Source organism: Scardinius erythrophthalmus (assembly GCF_964197995.2).
Source record: "Scardinius erythrophthalmus genome assembly, chromosome: 7".
Taxonomy (NCBI): Eukaryota; Metazoa; Chordata; class Actinopteri; order Cypriniformes; family Leuciscidae; genus Scardinius; species Scardinius erythrophthalmus.
Window position 1 is genome coordinate 14,582,701 of NC_138227.1, and position 19,022 is coordinate 14,601,722.

The 19,022-nt window shown below is 36.7% G+C and overlaps 3 protein-coding genes across 3 annotated transcripts in view; 1 reads left to right on the forward strand and 2 right to left on the reverse strand.

Moving 5' to 3' along the window:
* The window catches only part of LOC308693715 (E3 ubiquitin-protein ligase TRIM39-like), a gene marked incomplete at both ends in the record, with an annotated part of 764,022 nt that overhangs the window by 335,958 nt on the left and 409,042 nt on the right, over positions 1-19,022 (reverse strand). The gene's annotated exons all lie outside the window — the stretch shown is intronic.
* On the reverse strand, positions 668-5,768 carry tubd1 (tubulin, delta 1). Its single transcript, XM_081370580.1, has 8 exons — positions 4,976-5,768; positions 4,745-4,892; positions 4,441-4,657; positions 3,113-3,344; positions 2,871-3,035; positions 2,637-2,765; positions 1,577-1,760; positions 668-1,475 (listed from the first exon to the last, which is right to left on the reverse strand). The coding sequence occupies exons 1-8, from the start codon at positions 5,124-5,126 to the stop codon at positions 1,370-1,372; spliced, it is 1,332 nt and encodes a 443-aa protein (XP_081226706.1). The 5' UTR covers positions 5,127-5,768; the 3' UTR covers positions 668-1,369.
* rps6kb1b (ribosomal protein S6 kinase b, polypeptide 1b) lies at positions 6,519-14,537 on the forward strand. The gene is made up of 15 exons (XM_081369718.1): positions 6,519-6,721; positions 7,410-7,456; positions 7,641-7,761; positions 8,367-8,435; positions 8,515-8,662; positions 8,998-9,055; positions 9,209-9,309; positions 9,407-9,497; positions 9,647-9,737; positions 11,338-11,445; positions 11,536-11,598; positions 12,145-12,222; positions 12,315-12,422; positions 13,422-13,534; positions 13,619-14,537. Exons 1-15 carry the CDS (start codon positions 6,653-6,655, stop codon positions 13,863-13,865), a joined length of 1,512 nt encoding a protein of 503 aa, XP_081225844.1. The 5' UTR covers positions 6,519-6,652; the 3' UTR covers positions 13,866-14,537.

The following is a 19,022-nucleotide window of genomic DNA, read 5'->3' on the forward strand; positions in this document are numbered from 1 at the left end:
ACTCTTCTTTTTCCTCATTGCATTCAGCCATTTCTTTTTAGGAGAAAGATGTCAAGGCCAGTTATATATTTTACATTCCATAATATCACAATAAAAAGCATTGTTTTTGTCACACGTGTTTGAGTTTTCCCCACTGATTAAAAAGCACTTTAAAGTGTTAATAGTGTTTTTTCCTCATAGTTTGATTGAACTATAAGCAACAAGGCATGACAGTTGGATGGGGGCCATATGGGAACACTTATTCAGTGTGAATTCAAAAGCGTCATTAGGTTTTTTTATGGGGCTCTTTTGTTGTTTGTGACGGGTCGTTGATTGTTGTAGATGAATTGTCCTTTTTCCACTGCACTTGCAGATTAATCGAAGTATTCCACCCTCTGCTGTACAATTCGTGTTCATTATCTTGTTAAGTAATAATACCAAAGAATGTATTTGAGAGCCGTCAAACAATTGTGAAACTGCTGTCTATCCTGTTTTTTCAAAGAGACTGAAAGGCGCGCTGTTAAACCACGTGACTGGCGCGTGGCGGTTAAATCAAGATCAAAACATGTCGCAACTTTTCAACGGCTCTGGCTCAAGGTGAGCAGTGGCTAAAAAATAAAAAAGTGAAGTTACTATGTATATCGCATATCGAAATGAATCCAAAGACAAGACAGCAACAACTGTAATTGTACTAAATAAACAATTGTAATTGGCAATCACTATTTTGTATTACATAATACAAAACCAATTCCAGAGAAATACCAAAAAAAAGTTAGATTCAGAAACACAAAAAAACTGACAATCATTAATTGTATAATCAGTAATCATAAATAACCAGAGACAAATAAAGAACAGAAAATAGTTGGCAATAATAATGAAATGCTGGCCATCTGTAATCATAATTGGTAAGGTAATCATTAAACAAAAAATATATCAGATACTAATAATAATAATAAAAAAAAATTCAGCACTAATTTTCTAAATTACGGCCAGATGTTTGTGCTTCCGTTGAAGCTCAAGATGCTTTTTTGAATCATTTTCAAATCTTGCTGGAGAAAAAAACCCAGGGGCAAACTAATACATTTTGAAAGTCTTATTTTTCCAGTTCAACTTTCTTATGCTGACACTGCAGAATGGGTATTCATAAGTGGCTTGAAAAAATGAATAAGCATCACAATTAAACATTGCTTTTATTTCATTAAAATATATTTCAATTATTCAAACACTTATAAATGATCCATGGAATAGTTAGATAGATAAATATTTGAACATCACAAAATGATGAATTTAACTTCCCTATTTTAACAAATATATTTATCCAGAGGCCAGTTAAGTCATATAATATGGAATCATATGAAATCAGTATTGTCAAATATTTATGATAAGCCGACTATGATAGGTGTGTGTAGCTGGAGATGATCTGCTCTAGTGCAGTAAAACTATCCAGAAAATCCTCCTCAGAGATTCCAAACTTTGTATACTGATGAACATAAGCCCTACAGGGAAAAAAAAGGTATAAAAAAAAAGTATATATATATATATATATAAAAAAAGACTACAGAAAATGTTCCAGTATTAATGCAACAGTATTTCTCACCTTGAGGCAAACATGTTCCAAGCCTTCCTGACTATATTGTCCAGTGGTTTTAAAAGGTACTGGCTGTTACTGACCAAAGTGGCAGACTTTTCATATCCATTGAAAGCTACAGGGGAGTTCCATGTGCTGAAACAATTTTCTGTTTTAAGCCACGGCACATATAACGCAGGATCCTTAAAACCATCTGTTGATTAAAGTATTTTTCATGTTAGTTTCCTATCCACCTTATGTGACCAAAAAAGTTTGGGAACCACTGTCTTACCCTGGTAAGCCTATTATAAGTGTTTATATTTTAGACCTGACTGGACTGTTTTCATGGGAAATTGCGTACATTCGTCACTTGTCCGTGCATGTCTCGTCATATCTGTAAATAGAGAAAAGTTGCTCCGGCTACTTTGACGCGTGTATGATGAAGTGGCATAGTTGTCTAAACGAGCGAGAAAGGTCGACATGGAGCAGCTAAACCTCGAACCTCCGGGGAATCACACGTTTTAAACAAACTCAGAACAGAGAGTCTGCTGGCAAAAGGAGAAAGCAACAGAGCTTGTAATAAAACAAGAATCAACAATGGCTTGGCTTTACAGAGATGGCATGAACTGAGGGATTTGAAATGTTGTAAAAGCGATGCCGAGATGGCGTTTTTATTACTCAACAGTTAAAGTATTTTATCATACAGATAAATTGCCATTTTAGCTCTCTAACTGATTTCATTGTACAGCATTATCTATTGTGAATGCTCATTTCATTATGGTTGTTGTAGCGTTGTGCTGGAATTTATTTTCAAGGAAGTACCGTGTCTATTAATGGGTAAAGCTACAGTAACATCTTCAGTCAGCTTGAGATCCTTTTCAACTAAACTGGTTATATCTCATAAGCCTAGTAGTGAATGTTTTATGAGCAGCAGGATAACCATGTTAAACCACAGAGCTGAAGCACAATCAAAACAATATTCTTCCACAAAATGCATGCAGTTTTGTTTTTAACCCCTAGAGGGCCAAAAGTTAGTGTACCTTGAAAAAATGCTTGTTAAAGGATGGAACTACATTGAAGGGCTACTTGCCTGTAACTGCAGTAGAGACGTCTTTCCCCCGCAGTATTAGAAGATTAGCAAGTGACGAATTGAAACTTTTATGCCTACTGTTTGTCACGCTCTCTCCTCCTGATGTGACGTTTACTGTCCAGTCAATTCCTTTAAAAAATAAAGCATTTTAGTTCCACAAAACCATATTTTGCATTTCTTCTGTTATGTGTCGTATATAAATATTACATGAATATGTGACATCACAGCACTCACCTTCTTCCATCCTAGCGTTGGCGATGAGCATTTGACGTAAATGCTTGAGCAAACCAGGCCAGTTAAACGCACTGTAGGCCAGAGACGTGCTGGACATCTGAGGAATGTTACTCAAGCTGAGCAGTTTGTACTCGGGGTGACACACCAGAGAGCTCAGTAATTCCCCTGTAGACAGCAGATAAACACTGGTCATTTTTGCCTGATGACTCTGAAATTGGACGTGAACTGTGAGGCATTTGTACCTATTGGGTTTCTGTTGTAATGGCAGGGTGAATCAGCAGTATAAGCGGGCTGAAGAACGCTGCCCAGCTGGTGAGCGATCACCTTATTAATGTCACCGATGGACATGTGTTTGATGTTCATCAGATGGCTGCAGATTTTGTGCACAGTGTCATTCTCGTGAACCAGGATAGCATCAGAGAGCTGGTATAGATGTGACAGCGTGAGCACAGAGTTGTAGTTTTGCACGATCACCTGAAAAGGAAAACAGAATCACAAAAACAGTGATTAGCATAAGGATCAATGCCGAATAAGTTCTTAGAAAGGTACTCTTTGTATTCATGTTGGTTTAATATAGTTTTGATGGCAAGACAAGACCCCACACTTCCCCAGTTGATTAATCAGTACATCAAGATTTTTTTTATTACAAGTTTTCTAAAACGTTTAAATATGCAAATGCATCATTATCTAATTAAATATGCACTAATTTGCATACATTTCCAGAACAGACATCTGAACATTGGATGAAGCCAGGTTTAAAGTTCTTGTATTATTTTGTTTACACATTAGAGTAAAAGGTTTTTTACAGAGGGGGATTTGGATCTATTTTTATCACTCCATATATCAGAAAATACTGTAAATTCACCATGTTTTTAGGAATAAAATGTTATATTAAATTAAATTAGTTAATTAAATTCCTAATTAAATTATATGTGCTAAAATTAAAATGCTATAAATCAGGTGCATGATGAACAAACCACTGTGTAATAAAAAGTTACAACATAGATAAGAATAAAACAGTAAAGTTTGGTGTATGTAAATGCAACTTGTACTGTAGTTGACTGTGCAATAAAATCAACACAATTTTATTTTGGATGTTTTCTTTCAAATTAGTCTGAGAGCAGGCATTGAAGAAAATCTCAGACAGCGTGCAAATGCTTAATTGAGTTCTCTCTCACATCGTATTGCGCTTGAATGGACAAACTCACACAAAATTAAGTCAAAATGCCCATCTGGGCAAGTATCCTAGTAGCCTTAGCATTGAGCTTTGACTATGCTAAACTACTTATTTTTTTCTTTTCAAGAGTTTCATTCTTTTAATAAGGCTGTTTTCTTCATTAAGATGTCATGACAGTTGTTTCACCCTGTCATTTTGAATAATCTAAATTCATTTTAATTCATAAATTAAAAACATGTTTCAAATATAAGGTCTATTCAAATCATTGAATATATGACTTACATTTTAAGGCATTTCTGAACAAATTAATAGATCTCTACAAAAACAATTGTCATGTCAATGACCCAACTGCTACTACATCAATTATACATTAAAATACAAAAAGCTCACTACCTCACCAGCTCCATAGGGCCATGTTATCTGATTTAGGATGAAGGACTGGGGGTATAAGTCCCTCAAACGTTGAGTGATGTAGGTACCCACACCAGAACCAGTGCCACCTGCAACACTCATCATGGTGAAAATCCCTGCAAGACGATCACATCGCTCGATCTCCATCCGCACCATATCCTCAACGGCCTCTTCGTGACGAGGTCCATGAACACAGAACCTTCAGAGAAGAACAGTAGACTGAACTCACACATGAAAAAAAAAACACATTAAGAGCTCAAACTTTGTAAGCTGATCTTCTTCTTACCCATTTGCCCAGTTGTTTCCAGAGCCCTGCTTCTGGGAGAAATGTGCTTTGTCTCCATACCTCCATTTTCCAGATTTTGAAGCCTTGGCTATTACTTGAGAGATAACCTTGGGCTCCATATCAACAAGGACTGACCGCGCCACAAGTTCTGCCAGACATAAACATTGGGAACTTTGCAGATATCATATTACAGATGAATTAGAAAGCATAAGTGAGTTGTGTTGAACCTACCTCCAGCTGAGCTTTCATAAAAGAATCTCTCATCGCTGCATTGCTTGTACTTCTTTCTGTTCGGTCCATTTGAGTCATCGCTTATGACACTGAAGAGCTCGTGTCCGATCTGATTCCCACACTGACCCAACTGTAAGCTTACAACTGACATATCTATCTACGGGCTCTATGGGTCCACATTACCCATGAAACGATATGACAAACGTCTAACACGATCTCATAGCATTATGTAAGTAGCCTACACAACTCCCAAAAGTGTAGCTATAGCAACGTTTACCTCATGTCAAATTCCCTGGATGTCAGTTTACTGTACGGAGAGTCGAAACAAAGCTATTAAATACACAATGTCAAGTAGCATTAAGTCACTACTTTACAAAAAAACTTTTACAAAGTAAAAGAAGGGAATTTGTGCCTACAGTTGAAGGCGGGTGCAGGTTTCTAAGCGTCGGGACTGATGCATGATGGGACTGAGAGCTACAGTGAAATACATCTCTACAACATCAGATGGCGCACTAAACATACCTTCTGTGGGCTCCCTTGTTCTACTTGCGTACTATGTTAGATGTCACGAAAACACTGCGTTTAAACCATGTTGAAAATTACTGTAATTCGAGGTTTCAACTTGTAAAAAGCGTTCACGTCTTTGTAGAGCTCGTAATTACAGCTTGTAAGATGGGACTTTTCTGAGACCTCCAACTTGTGTACCACGTGACCGCTGTACCATTGATTGTGGTGTGATCGCCATAATAGAAATGTGATCAGCTCCGAATAGAACATCACGTGTTGTCATATCGAGCCTACTAGCCAAAGACCTGCCAGACATATCAAATATTTATGTTGTCTATTGAGCCTACGGTAATTACGATATGACTTGAACGCCCGCAGCACATCTTTGTGTCATATTTCACCCCAAAATCAAACTGAAAATTAGATAAATAATATTTTTGCATAAAGTATAAGATTTGTTAAATCGATAAAATGTGATAGCAAAGATTTATATTATTAGAAAAGATTTCTATTTTGAATAAATGCTGTTCTTTTGAACTTTTTTATTCATCAATGAATCCTGAAAAAAAAGCATCACAGGTTCCAACAAAATATTAAGCAGCACAACTGTTTCCAACATTGATAATAACTGAGTCTCACATCAGCATATTAGAATAGGCTAATTTCTGAAGGATCATGTGACACTGAAGACTGGAGTAATGATGCTGAAAATTCAGCTTTGCACCATAGAAATAAAAATATATTTTAAAGTGTATTACATTGTAATATTATTTCACAATATCATTATTTTTTCTGTGTTTTTGATCAAATAAATCCAGGCTTGATGAGCATAAGAGACTTCTATTAAAAACAACAAAAACCGTTGGCTAATGTTTCCAAACTTTTGACCATTACTATATATATTGTGTTTTTACTTATTTATTTATTTATTTATTGGACGTGTTTTTTGACAGCTGACTACACATAAAAACAGTTTGCAGACGAGAGAGAGTATTTTCCACAGTCTGTGTGGTATTTTCCCGCATTCCTCCGCGCGGGGGTGTCGTCGTTGTCGTTGTCAGTCAGTTTGCGCGTCCATGCCGGTCATGGCGACTGTGCGTTCATGTCCATGAGGCGGGAAGCGCGAGCTCCTCACGCGGTGTGAAGTGATACCAGACGGCGAAATCAACGATGGCTGGCGTTTTCGACATCGATCTGGACCAGCCGGAGGAAAATGTCTCCGATGATGAGCTGGAGGAGGTAACGGCCGGCCGGTTTTGAAGTAAACGGCACGCGGGAGTGTCTTCCACCCCGAGCAGTGTGTGCAGGCCTGAGGCCCGAGGAATACGCGTCAGGCTGCTTTATATTATGCTAACAGGCTAACAGGCTAACACGATTAACGTACAGTGTGTTTTGTGTACTGAATAACTTTGCTATTCTGCATGTCATCACATGTGTCAGAGATATCGGAGTTTTACTACCCGAAATGTGTCTTATATGTACTAGTCGAAGATAGGAGCTGGAGATAATAGGGTTGTATGTAACGTAAACTTACTACTTGACAGTACAGTGTACAGTTAAGGCCATTTAAAGGGCTGGACGTGCGTGTTGCCTTTCACATAGGATGTTGCAGTGCAGCACACCTTAGATATATTTATTTTTGCATGCATATCGCTTTAAATCGTTTACTGACTTTAATAAGTCTTGTTATATTTGCTAGGATCAGTCAATTAGGAGTTGCAACGCCATAGATGGTGCATGTCACATTTGGGATCTCTGGGAATAGTATTGCGAAATCCGATCCCTTACGCTTTCATGTTCAGACTGGAAGTGCTGCCAACTGTACAACTCTTCGTGTACTGATCATCTCCCACCCAACATAACGCTGTTCACCATTGCAGTGCATTGAGCTTTTATTGATCATGCATTTGATGCTTCTCTTCTGCAGGCTCAGATCAATGACCTTATAATGGATCAGTGCAGTGGCTTTGAATTGTGAGTGGTTGCAATTGAAATTTGGAATTTTTTAATATTTAAACTGAAATTGTTCAACTAAGTTGCAGATTGATAGATTCTAAAAAAAGATTACACTTGCAAAAAAACAACAACATCAATATTCTAATGCTGATGATTGGAATAATGCACATTGTCATTTGTCATTTTTGGTTTGTTCTTATAGTAACATGGACGACTGTGAGAAGATTGAGATATCGGAGAACAATGTGAACCAAGGCACTGAGAACATCCGTCCAGAGTGCTTCGAGCTTCTCCGTGTGTTGGGGAAAGGTGGTTATGGAAAGGTATTTTTTTTAATTAAACAGTGTTATTATATACCAACTTACCAACAGAACACAAATTAAGATATTTTTTGACGAAATCTGAGAGCTTTCTGACCCCCCCCTCAGACTGCAACGTTATTACCACTTTCAAGGCCCAGAAAGGTAGTAAATACATCATTAAAATAGTCCATGTGACTACAGTGGTTCAACCTTAAACTCTTAGAAAGCTCTCATATTGCATCAAAAATATCTTTATTTGTGTTCCGAAGATGAACGAAGGTCTTACGGGTTTGGAATGACATAAGGGTGAGTAATTAATGACAGAATTTTCATTTTTGGGTGAACCAACCCTTTAACCAAACATTTGAGATGTTGCCTGAAAATAAGTTTGTTGAAGCAAAAAATAAAACTGGAGATAAAAAATAAAACTGAAATTAAAATAAATTGAACATAAATATAAAAATTTAAAAAGAACAAAACCTAATAAAAAGACCAAAGCACATTACAAAAATACTAATAATTAAACAAAATAAAATGAAATAAAATATTAATAAAATATTATACAGAATACTAAAATAACACAATTTTATCTTTTTCTGTTTTATTTATTTATTTATTTTTTATAGGTTTTCCAGGTTCGGAAAGTATCCGGTGCAGAATCGGGAAAAATCTTTGCAATGAAAGTCTTAAAAAAGGTTAAGCAAATTCCTTTCATTTGAATGCAATAGTTAACATTTGTCGCAATGTCTCAGTGTCACCTTATTCTTATTGTAGGCTATGATTGTACGCAATGCCAAGGACACAGCGCATACAAAAGCAGAGCGGAACATCTTAGAGGAAGTCAAGCATCCTTTCATCGTTGATCTAATCTATGCCTTTCAGACGGGCGGCAAGCTTTACCTCATCCTTGAATACCTAAGTGGTTCGTGAATCAAGAACAACCTTTGTTTCTTGGAGATAGAAAACTTCTCATTCCTTCCACTCCCCTCCTGTTGCTGTGGAGTTGCTAAAGAATATATTCTGCCATTGGTGGCATTCCTTCTTTGAATGTCTTTTTGTTTTAGTTTTTTTTTTTTGCATAGAGAGAATTTATTATTTAAATTTGTTTGCTGAAAGGTTAAATATGTTATAGTAAAACAGTACTTTTGCAGTGCGATCTTGTTTTGAAATCTAATGTGGTAAAGCTCTACTATCAGTCCATCTCTGTGTTTGCTGTTAAAACTGATGTTTGTGCTAAAAACATGTTTTCTTTTGCAGGTGGGGAGCTTTTTATGCAGCTTGAGCGAGAAGGGATTTTCATGGAGGACACAGCCTGGTAAGAGAGGCCGATTGGTTTGCTCGTTTTATTTTTTTTAAACCGTTTTCTAGGACACATGAACACAGACACGTGCATTCAGTAAGCCTTAAAATCAACATGATGAGATGAACAAAGATTATCATAATGATGCTCAGGGCTTTTTACATGCAGCTTTTACTTGGCTGAAATCTCTATGGCTCTCGGACATCTGCATCAGAAAGGCATCATCTACAGAGATCTCAAACCTGAGAACATCATGCTCAATAACCAAGGTCTGGGTGCTTCATTTTATAATTAAGAAAGGAGTTAATTGACAATGGAAGTAAAAAAATGTTTAATTTTAATAATCTGTTTTCTGTCTTATCACAGGACATGTAAAACTGACTGATTTCGGGCTGTGTAAGGAGTCGATTCATGACGGCACAGTGACCCACACTTTCTGCGGCACAATTGAGTACATGTGAGAGACGTTTAAAGAAGTCCTTATCATTCTTGTAATGTCTGAGTTGCTAATTTCCTGTTTTTCAAATGTCTCTTCATTGCCTGACATGCCCGTGTGACATGCATTTAGATGAATTCTACAGTAGCGTGAGAATTCCTTTATTTCAGGGCTCCAGAGATCCTCATGAGAAGCGGACACAATCGGGCTGTCGACTGGTGGAGTCTGGGGGCTTTGATGTACGACATGTTAACAGGAGCAGTGAGTATATGGTTCTTGTGAATGTGTGTTAGTGCAGTGCACTTGTTTTTCTTATTTGCATTCTGGCATTACACAGTACACTATTTATCTTTTGGCCTTCTAGTAGTTAAAAAAACAAAACTGTTTTGGTTGTTCTGTGATTGTGCAAATGAATGTAGTTCTTTCACACAACTAAAAAAGAAAAGAAAAGATGATCTTACTACTCCAAAAATATTCACTACTAGGCTTAAGAGATAAAACCAGTTTAGATGAAAAGGATCTCAAGCTGACTGACTGAAGATGTTACTGTAGCTTTACCCATTAATAGACACGGTACTTCCTTGAAAATAAATTCCAGCACAACGGTAAAGCAACCATAATGAAATGAGCATTCACAATAGGTAATGCTTTACAATGAAATCTGTTAGAATTGATCTCGTCAAGAAAATACCTTACTCACTTGTTGAGTAATAAAAACGCATCCCTCAGTTCTCGCCATTACCGAAAAGCAAAGCCAATGTTGATTCTCGTTTTATTAAAAGTTTTGTCGTAATCTCTTTTTGCCAGCAGACTCTCTGTTCTGAGTTTGTTTAAAACGTGTGATTCCCCAGAGGTTCGAGGTTTAGCTGCTCCATGTCGACCTTTCTCGCTCGTTTAGACAACTATGCCACTTCATCATACACGCGTCAAAGTAGCCGGAGCAACTTTTCTCTATTTACAGATATGACGAGACACGCACGGACAAGTGACGAATGTACGCAATTTCCCATGAAAACCTGAGAGTCCCGTCAGGTCTAAAACATAAACACTTATAATAGGCTTACCATAGTGAATCAGGGTAAGAAAAAACAACAACTTTGTTTGATAGATTGATGAATTGACCCATTATTTCAAATTTGAAGAGAAAAAAAGAGTTACAAAGGATACCTTTAAATGTGATTCGTTGACTAGTTATTTAGGCAAACACATCAGTGAATCCACTGGGGAGCACAAACGTTGGTAGGGGATCAGTGAATTATTATTATTATTATTATTGTATATTATTATTTGACTGCCTAAAAATATATTTTGTAAAACAAAGTAAATGCATTTAAGATATTAATGAAATATGTTAACAATTAATTCACAAAATGTAATTATTGGTTCTGGTTTCTAAAGACTGCTCAGAAATACATTGTGATTCTTTTTTTTTTCTTTTAAATGTCTTTTTCTCAATTTGTTCTTTTACTAAATATTTAATATTTTTATATATAAAAATACTATTATTGTTAAAATATTTTTGTTATTAAAATCTTTGAAGAAACAAGTATTAATTTCACAAATAAATACAAATAAATGTATTTTATTTCAAATAAATTCAAAGTAAATATTTTCAATCTAGCATTTTAACAGTTTTAGTAAAATGACAATGTAAAAGCCAGTTATGTAATGTTCAGACCAAACATTTGATTTTGTTTAATATTTTTATATTTATCAGCGGGGTTGTTTACAAGGTGATCATTGTATTTGGGGTCCTTAGACTAGATCTAGGGTTTTCACTTTTTAATGCTAAGTTTTTGATCATCCCTACTTTAAATGGATGTGGATTTCCTTTTGATGTGGATGTTTTTTGCCTTTCTAGCCCCCCTTCACAGGAGAGAACCGGAAGAAAACCATTGACAAAATTCTTAAATGCAAACTGAACCTCCCACCCTACCTCACACAAGAAGCCAGGGATCTTCTCAAAAGGGTAGGCTAACATTTTTTATTTTCAGTTGGATTGTTTTTCTTCTTCATTTTTTCTCCCATTTTTGTAATAATTTGTTCAATTTGTGTTCAGCTACTGAAAAGAAGTGCCTCATCTCGGCTTGGGGCTGGACCTGGAGATGCAACAGAAGTACAGGTCTGTTTACAGCTCTTATATTTAGCAATATCAATATTAAATTCAACATGAAATCTTTGCCCTTTAAAGCCTGACATATGAAATAATGTACACCATGTTTGACAGCAACTGGAAAAAAAAACCTCAAAACACAAACTATATGTATATAAATGATACATGCGCTCATTTAGTATGATATAGGAGAATATGGGGTGCACACTTGAGGAGAAAACGCCTCAATTTTATTCAGAGGCTCAAACTGTGCAAACAGCCATCTGTAGCAGTTGCATTAATTTTCATGACAGTGTTTTAATTAAAATATTTGTATTACTGACATGACGGACACGCCCCGCCCCCTGAATACCAGAGTACCCGTTTTTGAGACCTATCAGTACTCAAAAAAAAAAAAAAAAAAAAAAAAACCCAATCCCTATTATTTTTGGCAAAGTTTTGGTCATGTTGATAATTTAGAGGCCTCAGAAATTTGCATATCAAATATGATTCAGTAGGATTTTTTTAGGGGTAGTTCAAAATATTGAGTTTTTGGTGCTTCAATTTGTCTCCTAGACTCATCCCTTCTTCCGACATGTTAATTGGGATGACCTTCTCGCGCGTAAAGTAGAACCACCATTCAAGCCTTTCTTGGTAACTATTGCCACTTTTTGTGTTGCTTTCTAGCATCTTAAGGGTTAATTGAGTATATATGAATTACATAATCTGTTGACTCATTTCGACAGCAATCTGCTGAGGATGTGAGCCAGTTTGATTCAAAGTTCACCAGCCAGACTCCCGTTGACAGTCCTGATGACTCCACACTGAGTGAAAGTGCAAATCAGGTCTTTTTGGTAAGGCAGATAATCATGATTTTATTGTCCTGTATGGAAGCTTGTTTCTGCCACGGAATGAAAAAGGGAAATTTCGTCTTTATCACAATAGACTTTTTTTCCCCCCACAATTTTGTTTATATTCTTTATAAGTTATAAACTGTATTTAGGAGTTCGCAATGTTTCTGCCACAGAAACACGTTTGTGACTCTTTATCTTGCAATTGGTAGTTTGCATTTGTAAATCTCTGATTTAAAAGACAATTCCGGTGAAAAATGAACCTAGGGGTAATTAACACATGGTTACCGAGTCGATCGTTCCCTGGGATGCGTTTTCATGAAAATCGAATGTAAAGAGTTTTATCTCTAAAAACAGATTAGCTCATAACACGAACGCCGTGCTAAGTGAGCTGGGCGATAGGAATTGCGTTTGTGAAATCTAATGTTGCACGGTGTTCGTGACTCGACTAGTCGAGACTGTTTTCAAGATGCCTGCTGCCTGTAAACGCGTAATGTACTGTCTTTATAAAGTATCTTCTTATTAAACTGTCTGTACACTTACAAAGTTCTCAATGCTTCGGTTTGCATGTAGGGACCCTCATTATGCTACCGTGTTAGTGTGAGGCTATTTTGAGCCTTGTTAGTGGTATTAACTAGCGATTTACTTTTACTTATTCGTCGCCCCATATACTAGCATTATAAGCTAATCTGTTGTTAGAAAAAAAAATCTCTTTACATTCTTTTTTTCATGAAAACGCATCCCAGGGAACGATCGACTCAGTAACCATGTGTTAATTACCCCTAGGTTCATTTTTCACCGGAATTGTCCTTTAAGGAAATTCTGAGTTTATAGCTGTCAATTCTGAGGGTTTTTTTTCTTTCTCAGAATTGCGAAAATTGTAGGATAAAAAGTCGTAGTTGCCTTTTGCTTTTATTCAGTGGCGGAAATAAGCTTCCTTAGTCTTCCTGGTCTGTTTTGAAAAAATTCTGTGCATTTCTTACCTGTATTTAAATCTTACAGGGTTTTACCTATGTAGCTCCATCTGTGTTGGAAAATTTAAAGGAAAAGTTCTCTTTTGAGCCAAAAATTCGTTCACCTCGCCGTTTTTTGGGAAGCCCTCGAACGCCTCTCAGGTAATCAGACTTTTTTTGCCTTACAAATGTAACATAAAAAAAAAATCGACTTAAATTTGAACCTCGCTGTCTTTCGTCTTTCAGCCCTATTAAGTTCTCAGGAGATTGTTGGCCACGAGGTCCCACCTTGCCCGAACCCTCCTCCCTCCAGTCCCCAACAGAGCTCGCTATGGAGGTGTCCACTATGGATCAGATGGATGTCCAGGCTAGTGCCGAGGCCACCGCACCTCTTCCCATCAGGCAACCCACTGGTTCCAACGCGGGCCAGTTTAAGCAGCAGGCCTATCCAGTCATCTCCAAAAGGCCAGAGCATCTACGTATGAACCTATGACCATTAGTCCAACTTAGAGTTTTCCTTTGCTTTCTCTATTTCTTTTATATGGACACTTGGGGAGAAAAAAGGTCCCCACCATCACTTCCATCTGCTATGTACTGTCCTTCACATCTGATGAGCATGTGTCTTTCACTGAGTTTGAGAAACTGCTACAGTTTCTCTCATCCCAAAAACAAAGAACTCATTCTTAGATGATTCCTGGCATTACATATCAAATGGATTATCAGGATTGGGCCTTCTTTTGGAGTATTTTTTTTTTTTTTTTTTTTTTTTTTTTTTTACATGATTTTACCATAAAAGGAACATACACTCTCACACACACACACACACACACACACACACACACACAATCACAAAAAAAGACACTATTTGCAAATGTGCAGATAAGTAGATGGTCCCATCAAGATGATCAAGTGATGTTGAGGAATTGCTTCCAATGGGATGCTTTAAGTTTTTACAGTATTTCCAAGGAAAGTTGAATTGCTTTCCAGCTGTTAATGAATTGTACAAATCATTGTGGATTGCAAACTGAGATGCATTTGTGGGAGTTTCACCCAGTTGAGGTTCGCAACCTGACTGAAGTCTTACACATTTTTAAATGAGTGTATCCCACAGTGCTTTATAGATGATGGATTAATACACGAGCCTCAATAAAAACAAATACATTGACTTTTGTAACTTTATTACATGCTGAGATGTCAAATTAGTTGAACTGGAGAGTTTGTAAGATCTCTGCAGCCACCAACAGTGGTAATGATGATCATTACAAGATCATGCATCCATACATCTTCAGAATGTTGGGCGATAAGTTTTTTTTTTTTCTTATGCTCAGCAAGGCTGCATTTTTACAGTAAAAACTGTAATATTGTGAAATATTACAATTTAAAATTTCTATTTCAATGTTTTAATTTATTTCTGTGATGGTAAAGCTGAATTTTCAGCATCATTAATCCAGTCTTCACTGTCACATGATCCTTGAGAAATCATGCTGATTTGCTGCTCAAGAAACATTTATGACCAATGTTGAACAATAGAAAGTTAAAAAAAGTTTACACTTTATTTTAAGGTGACGTTGCGTTACATTGTACTTAAAGGGGTGGTTGATTATGATTTCACTTCTCTAGCTTTAGTTAGTGCGTAATGTTGCTGTTTGAGCATGAACAACATCTGCAAAGTTACAACGCTCAAAGTTCAAAGCAAATGAAGATATTTGCTTTTAAAGAAATCGTTTTTTAAGGACTACAACAAACGGCTGGTAGGACGACATTCCTCCCGGGTTAGTGACATCACTATGAGCACATGTGTGAGTCTGCTCAAGCTGTCGCATCCGTCTTTTCACATGCAATACAGTCCGTAACAAATGCAATAGCATGTAACTCTTCCAACAGTTCCCACTAGCGATTTATAGATTATCATGACAGAATATGCTAATCAAAGACTTGAAGATAGTTAAAGGTGGTATCAGTGATTTCAGGCCCAAAATATTTTTAACACATTCATCTAATCTTTCCTAACGATCCGCTAGCTGCCCGCCCCATAAGCATGCCGTCAAAAAACGCGTCTCTGTAGGCAGCCTAGGCTCTGAGATCTGCACACAAAAACAAATGGTTTAGCCAAACACTCAAAACCAAAACAAATAGTGTTCCAACCAATCACCGACAGGGGGAGGGTGTTGTGAGGTTTTGTGCTCCTGCACGGCTGCACGCGAAGTCAGAGCTGAAGAAAAAGCTGGCTCAAAACCTCACAACACCCTCCCCCTGTCGGTGATTGGTTGGAACACTATTTGTTTTGGTTTTGAGTGTTTGGCTAAACCATTTGTTTTTGTGTGCAGATCTCAGATCTCAGAGCCTAGGCTGCCTACAGAGACGCGTTTTTTTGACGGCATGCTTATGGGGCGGACAGCTAGCGGATCATTAGGAAAGATTAGATGAATGTGATAAAAATATTTTTGGGCCTGAAATCACTGATACCACCTTTAACTCCACATCAGCTACATAAATTCACCAACTAACCATTCAGAAACATCCTGTTGTTCTAGGTCACTTCTTCTTCAGTCTCTCCATCATTGTCGGACTCCAGTTTGAACATAAAAGGCAGAACAGTTTCTGACATTTTAGTGCGTGTCTGTGTGAGGTAATTGGAGCTACACACTCACTCTTGAAGCTGTGCCGGGAATAGCAGCTCATTTGCATTTAAAGGGACACACACGAAACCGTGTTTTTACTGATCCTCAAAAAGGGACAATTTTAACATTTTGACTACAAAAATCTTGGGGTATTGCTTAACAAAAAATACAAGGGAGTAAAAGGCAGGTCTACACAGGTTTTCCTAATCTCTATACCACCCCTTTAACTAAGTACTTAGTAATATTAATTAACTACATGTACTTACATGTTGGTTTAAAGTTAGTTACTTGTATTATGAATAATTTACTGTTATTACTATAGTAAGTACATGTTGTAGCGTGTAACTACATCACCTTAAAAAAAAATGTTACCAAAAAAAAAAACTTTTTTGAAATATATATTTGAAATATAAATCCTGTAGCATTACCACCAGAGGTGTAAAGTTCAGGGGTCAGAAAGTAAAAGTCCTGCCATATGTTTATTCCACCCATGAACTCACTGATTTCTGATCTCCTGGCTGAAAAACGGTGCTAATTAGCAAATCAATGTGATTGGAGCAAGACACCGAGGAGGACTTTTACTTTCTGAACCTGAACTTTACACCTCTGATTACCATAGATGTTTACTCTCATTTTTTTCTTTTTTTAATCAATGTAATGCTTCCTCACTGAATCAATATCTTTCAAAACCTTTTTTTTTTTTTAAGGTTTTTTTTTTTTTTTTTTTTTTTTAAAGTTTTGCAAGATTCAACTCATTTTTTAAGAGTCAGCTTAATGTAATTTCAGTTGTAATGACTTAAACATCCAAGTTTATTGTACTGAATTTAAGGCAGCAACTTTTTCTTTTCTTTCTTTTTTTCTTTTACAGTGCAGAAACTTACGTGCATTTTTCTTATTTTTTGTGGGGGATTAGGAAATTTCAGAAAGTTTTTTTTTACTCAATTCAGAAACAATTCGGAAACATTAATGCATTAGTTATCATGAACTAACAATGCAAATGCTTTAACCTAGATTAATAAATTATTTTAATAAACGTATATAATATAGCGGTTAAATGCATTCTGAACGAACATGAACAATAATAAAAAAATAAAATGATAAAAAAAACAATAACCTAGATTCATGTAAAAAAAAATCATTTTTAGTTCATAATGCCTAACGAGTTTATTGTACAGTGTTACAGAAGTTTATATAAAAAGGTTTTGTACATCAGTGGTTCTTAACCCTTTTGACTTCAAGGCTCCCATTGTCCATAACAATTTTCATCCTTGTGACTTCTCCAAAGTCCTCATGACTTTTCCAGTTTTTCATGATTATATAGATGGCAAAACTAAAAAAAAAATTACGTTTAATATCAAATTCCCTGGGAAATTTAGTCTGGGAAAACCCAGACGAACTTACAGCAAATTTAGATTTGCTCTGCAAGTCAGTCTGGCCAAGAGCCCATTCAAGCCCATTTCCAATCTTTCCAAATCTTGGCACCAATCCCAAACGTTGAGGCGGGCTTTACGAGATGACGATCGCTCTGATTGGTTTTAGGTCTATCCAATTGCGCCCAGAGGCATTTGAGCGACATCCGTTGGTGACGCCCCTTTGGAAATGGGATGTGAATGAAGCTTCCCCAGACCCACTCTCAGTTACGACTGAGAAGGGTCTGGTGTCAACCAGGCTATGGGAGATTATTAATTTACGTGACTTTTCCATGTCTACAAATCTCACTTTTAAAATAAGGCTTTCTCGTATATCCATGTTTTCCAAGACCATAGAAATCTTGTTTCTTGAAAGAAAATACTTAAGGGGGTGAATTAAAATATGAAATCTCTTTATTTTTTGTTGTTTTAATGCCTGTTTTGTCTTATTTGAAATAGTTTTAAGTCATCTTGATTCTTCACTCTTAAAAATAAAGCATCCTAAAGGGATTTTCTTAGCAATGGCATAGACAAACCATTTTTGTTTCCACAAAAAACCTTTCAGTGAACAGTTCTTAGAACCAAGGGCGTAGATTTGGTTTGAACATTGGGGGGGTTGAAGTTTGGGTATGCCTCCTGATATTGTGATCATGGTATAAATATTGGGGGGGGGGGTTGTAATGCATAGATTTAAATATTGGGGGGGTTATCTCCCCCCATCCCCCCCACAAACTACGCCCCTGCTTAGAACCATTTGTTCTTACCGTGTTTTAATGTGCAGATCATTTTTAAAATCCTAAAACAAAATTTTCTCTATAAAGAATCTTTTATGGAATGGAAAATTTCCATAGATGTTCCATGATTTGCATGGAACCATCAAAGCCGGAACCTTTATTTTTAAGAGTCTTGAGGCCCTTTGGGGATTTGTGTTCAACCTGGTTCTACCTTTACAAATACAAATGAGCAATGACTGATCATAATGACATTTAGTTAATAACTTGAATATAAACAGGATCAGGATTCAGCTGTTGCACAATATGAATTGTCCATAAGGGAGAACTCGGAATACTTTTATTTTATAGTGCAATATAATGCTTGGAAAAACAACAGAAGACACACTTCAAAATGTTTTACCTGGTGGAAACATTAGTCTCGAATAGCCGTATCTGTGTGTTTGGAGGGGTGCATTGAGGAATGGGCACATGCACATCACTTCTGTGCTCTTTTTAGTCTGAGCCAATCAGAATAATCTGCATTATAGGTCACTGTCCAGCTGGACGGGATTCAAATAGCATTGCAGGACTGGCTGGATCAATGAGTTCTGAAAGAAAGTGGCCCTGTTTACCCGAATTCACCCTATTCATCATAAAAGCTGCGCTGTTGCTTTAAACGCTTACTGTAAGAATCATGTGATGGCTGTAGAGGAGAATTATTAGTTGCACACGCAAAATGTGTATTTAAATCTTGTCTGTTGCTTTCACAGTCGATTAGAGGAAGTGCAATCTGGGGAGAACAATAATGATATTTGCATATGACAAACTATATGGTTATCTCATCTGCTTTTTCGGGGGATTCCCTGAAATTTACAGCATAACGGAAATAACTGTCTGTTTCTGAGGA

What these genes read in the sequence shown, in the direction of transcription:
- tubd1 (XM_081370580.1), bottom strand. Translation starts at nt 5,126, where the DNA reads ATGTCAGTTGTAAGCTTACAGTTGGGTCAGTGTGGGAATCAGATCGGA. An exon ending in GGAAACAACTGGGCAAATGG is followed by an intron (nt 4,658 to 4,744) that starts GTAAGAAGAAGA and finishes TCTTCTCTGAAG; the next exon opens with GTTCTGTGTTCATGGACCTC. An exon ending in CAACGCTAGGATGGAAGAAG is followed by an intron (nt 2,766 to 2,870) that starts GTGAGTGCTGTG and finishes TATTTTTTAAAG; the next exon opens with GAATTGACTGGACAGTAAAC.
- rps6kb1b (XM_081369718.1), top strand. Translation starts at nt 6,653, where the DNA reads ATGGCTGGCGTTTTCGACATCGATCTGGACCAGCCGGAGGAAAATGTC. An exon ending in TTCATGGAGGACACAGCCTG is followed by an intron (nt 9,056 to 9,208) that starts GTAAGAGAGGCC and finishes TTTTACATGCAG; the next exon opens with CTTTTACTTGGCTGAAATCT. An exon ending in AGCCCTCGAACGCCTCTCAG is followed by an intron (nt 13,535 to 13,618) that starts GTAATCAGACTT and finishes TTCGTCTTTCAG; the next exon opens with CCCTATTAAGTTCTCAGGAG.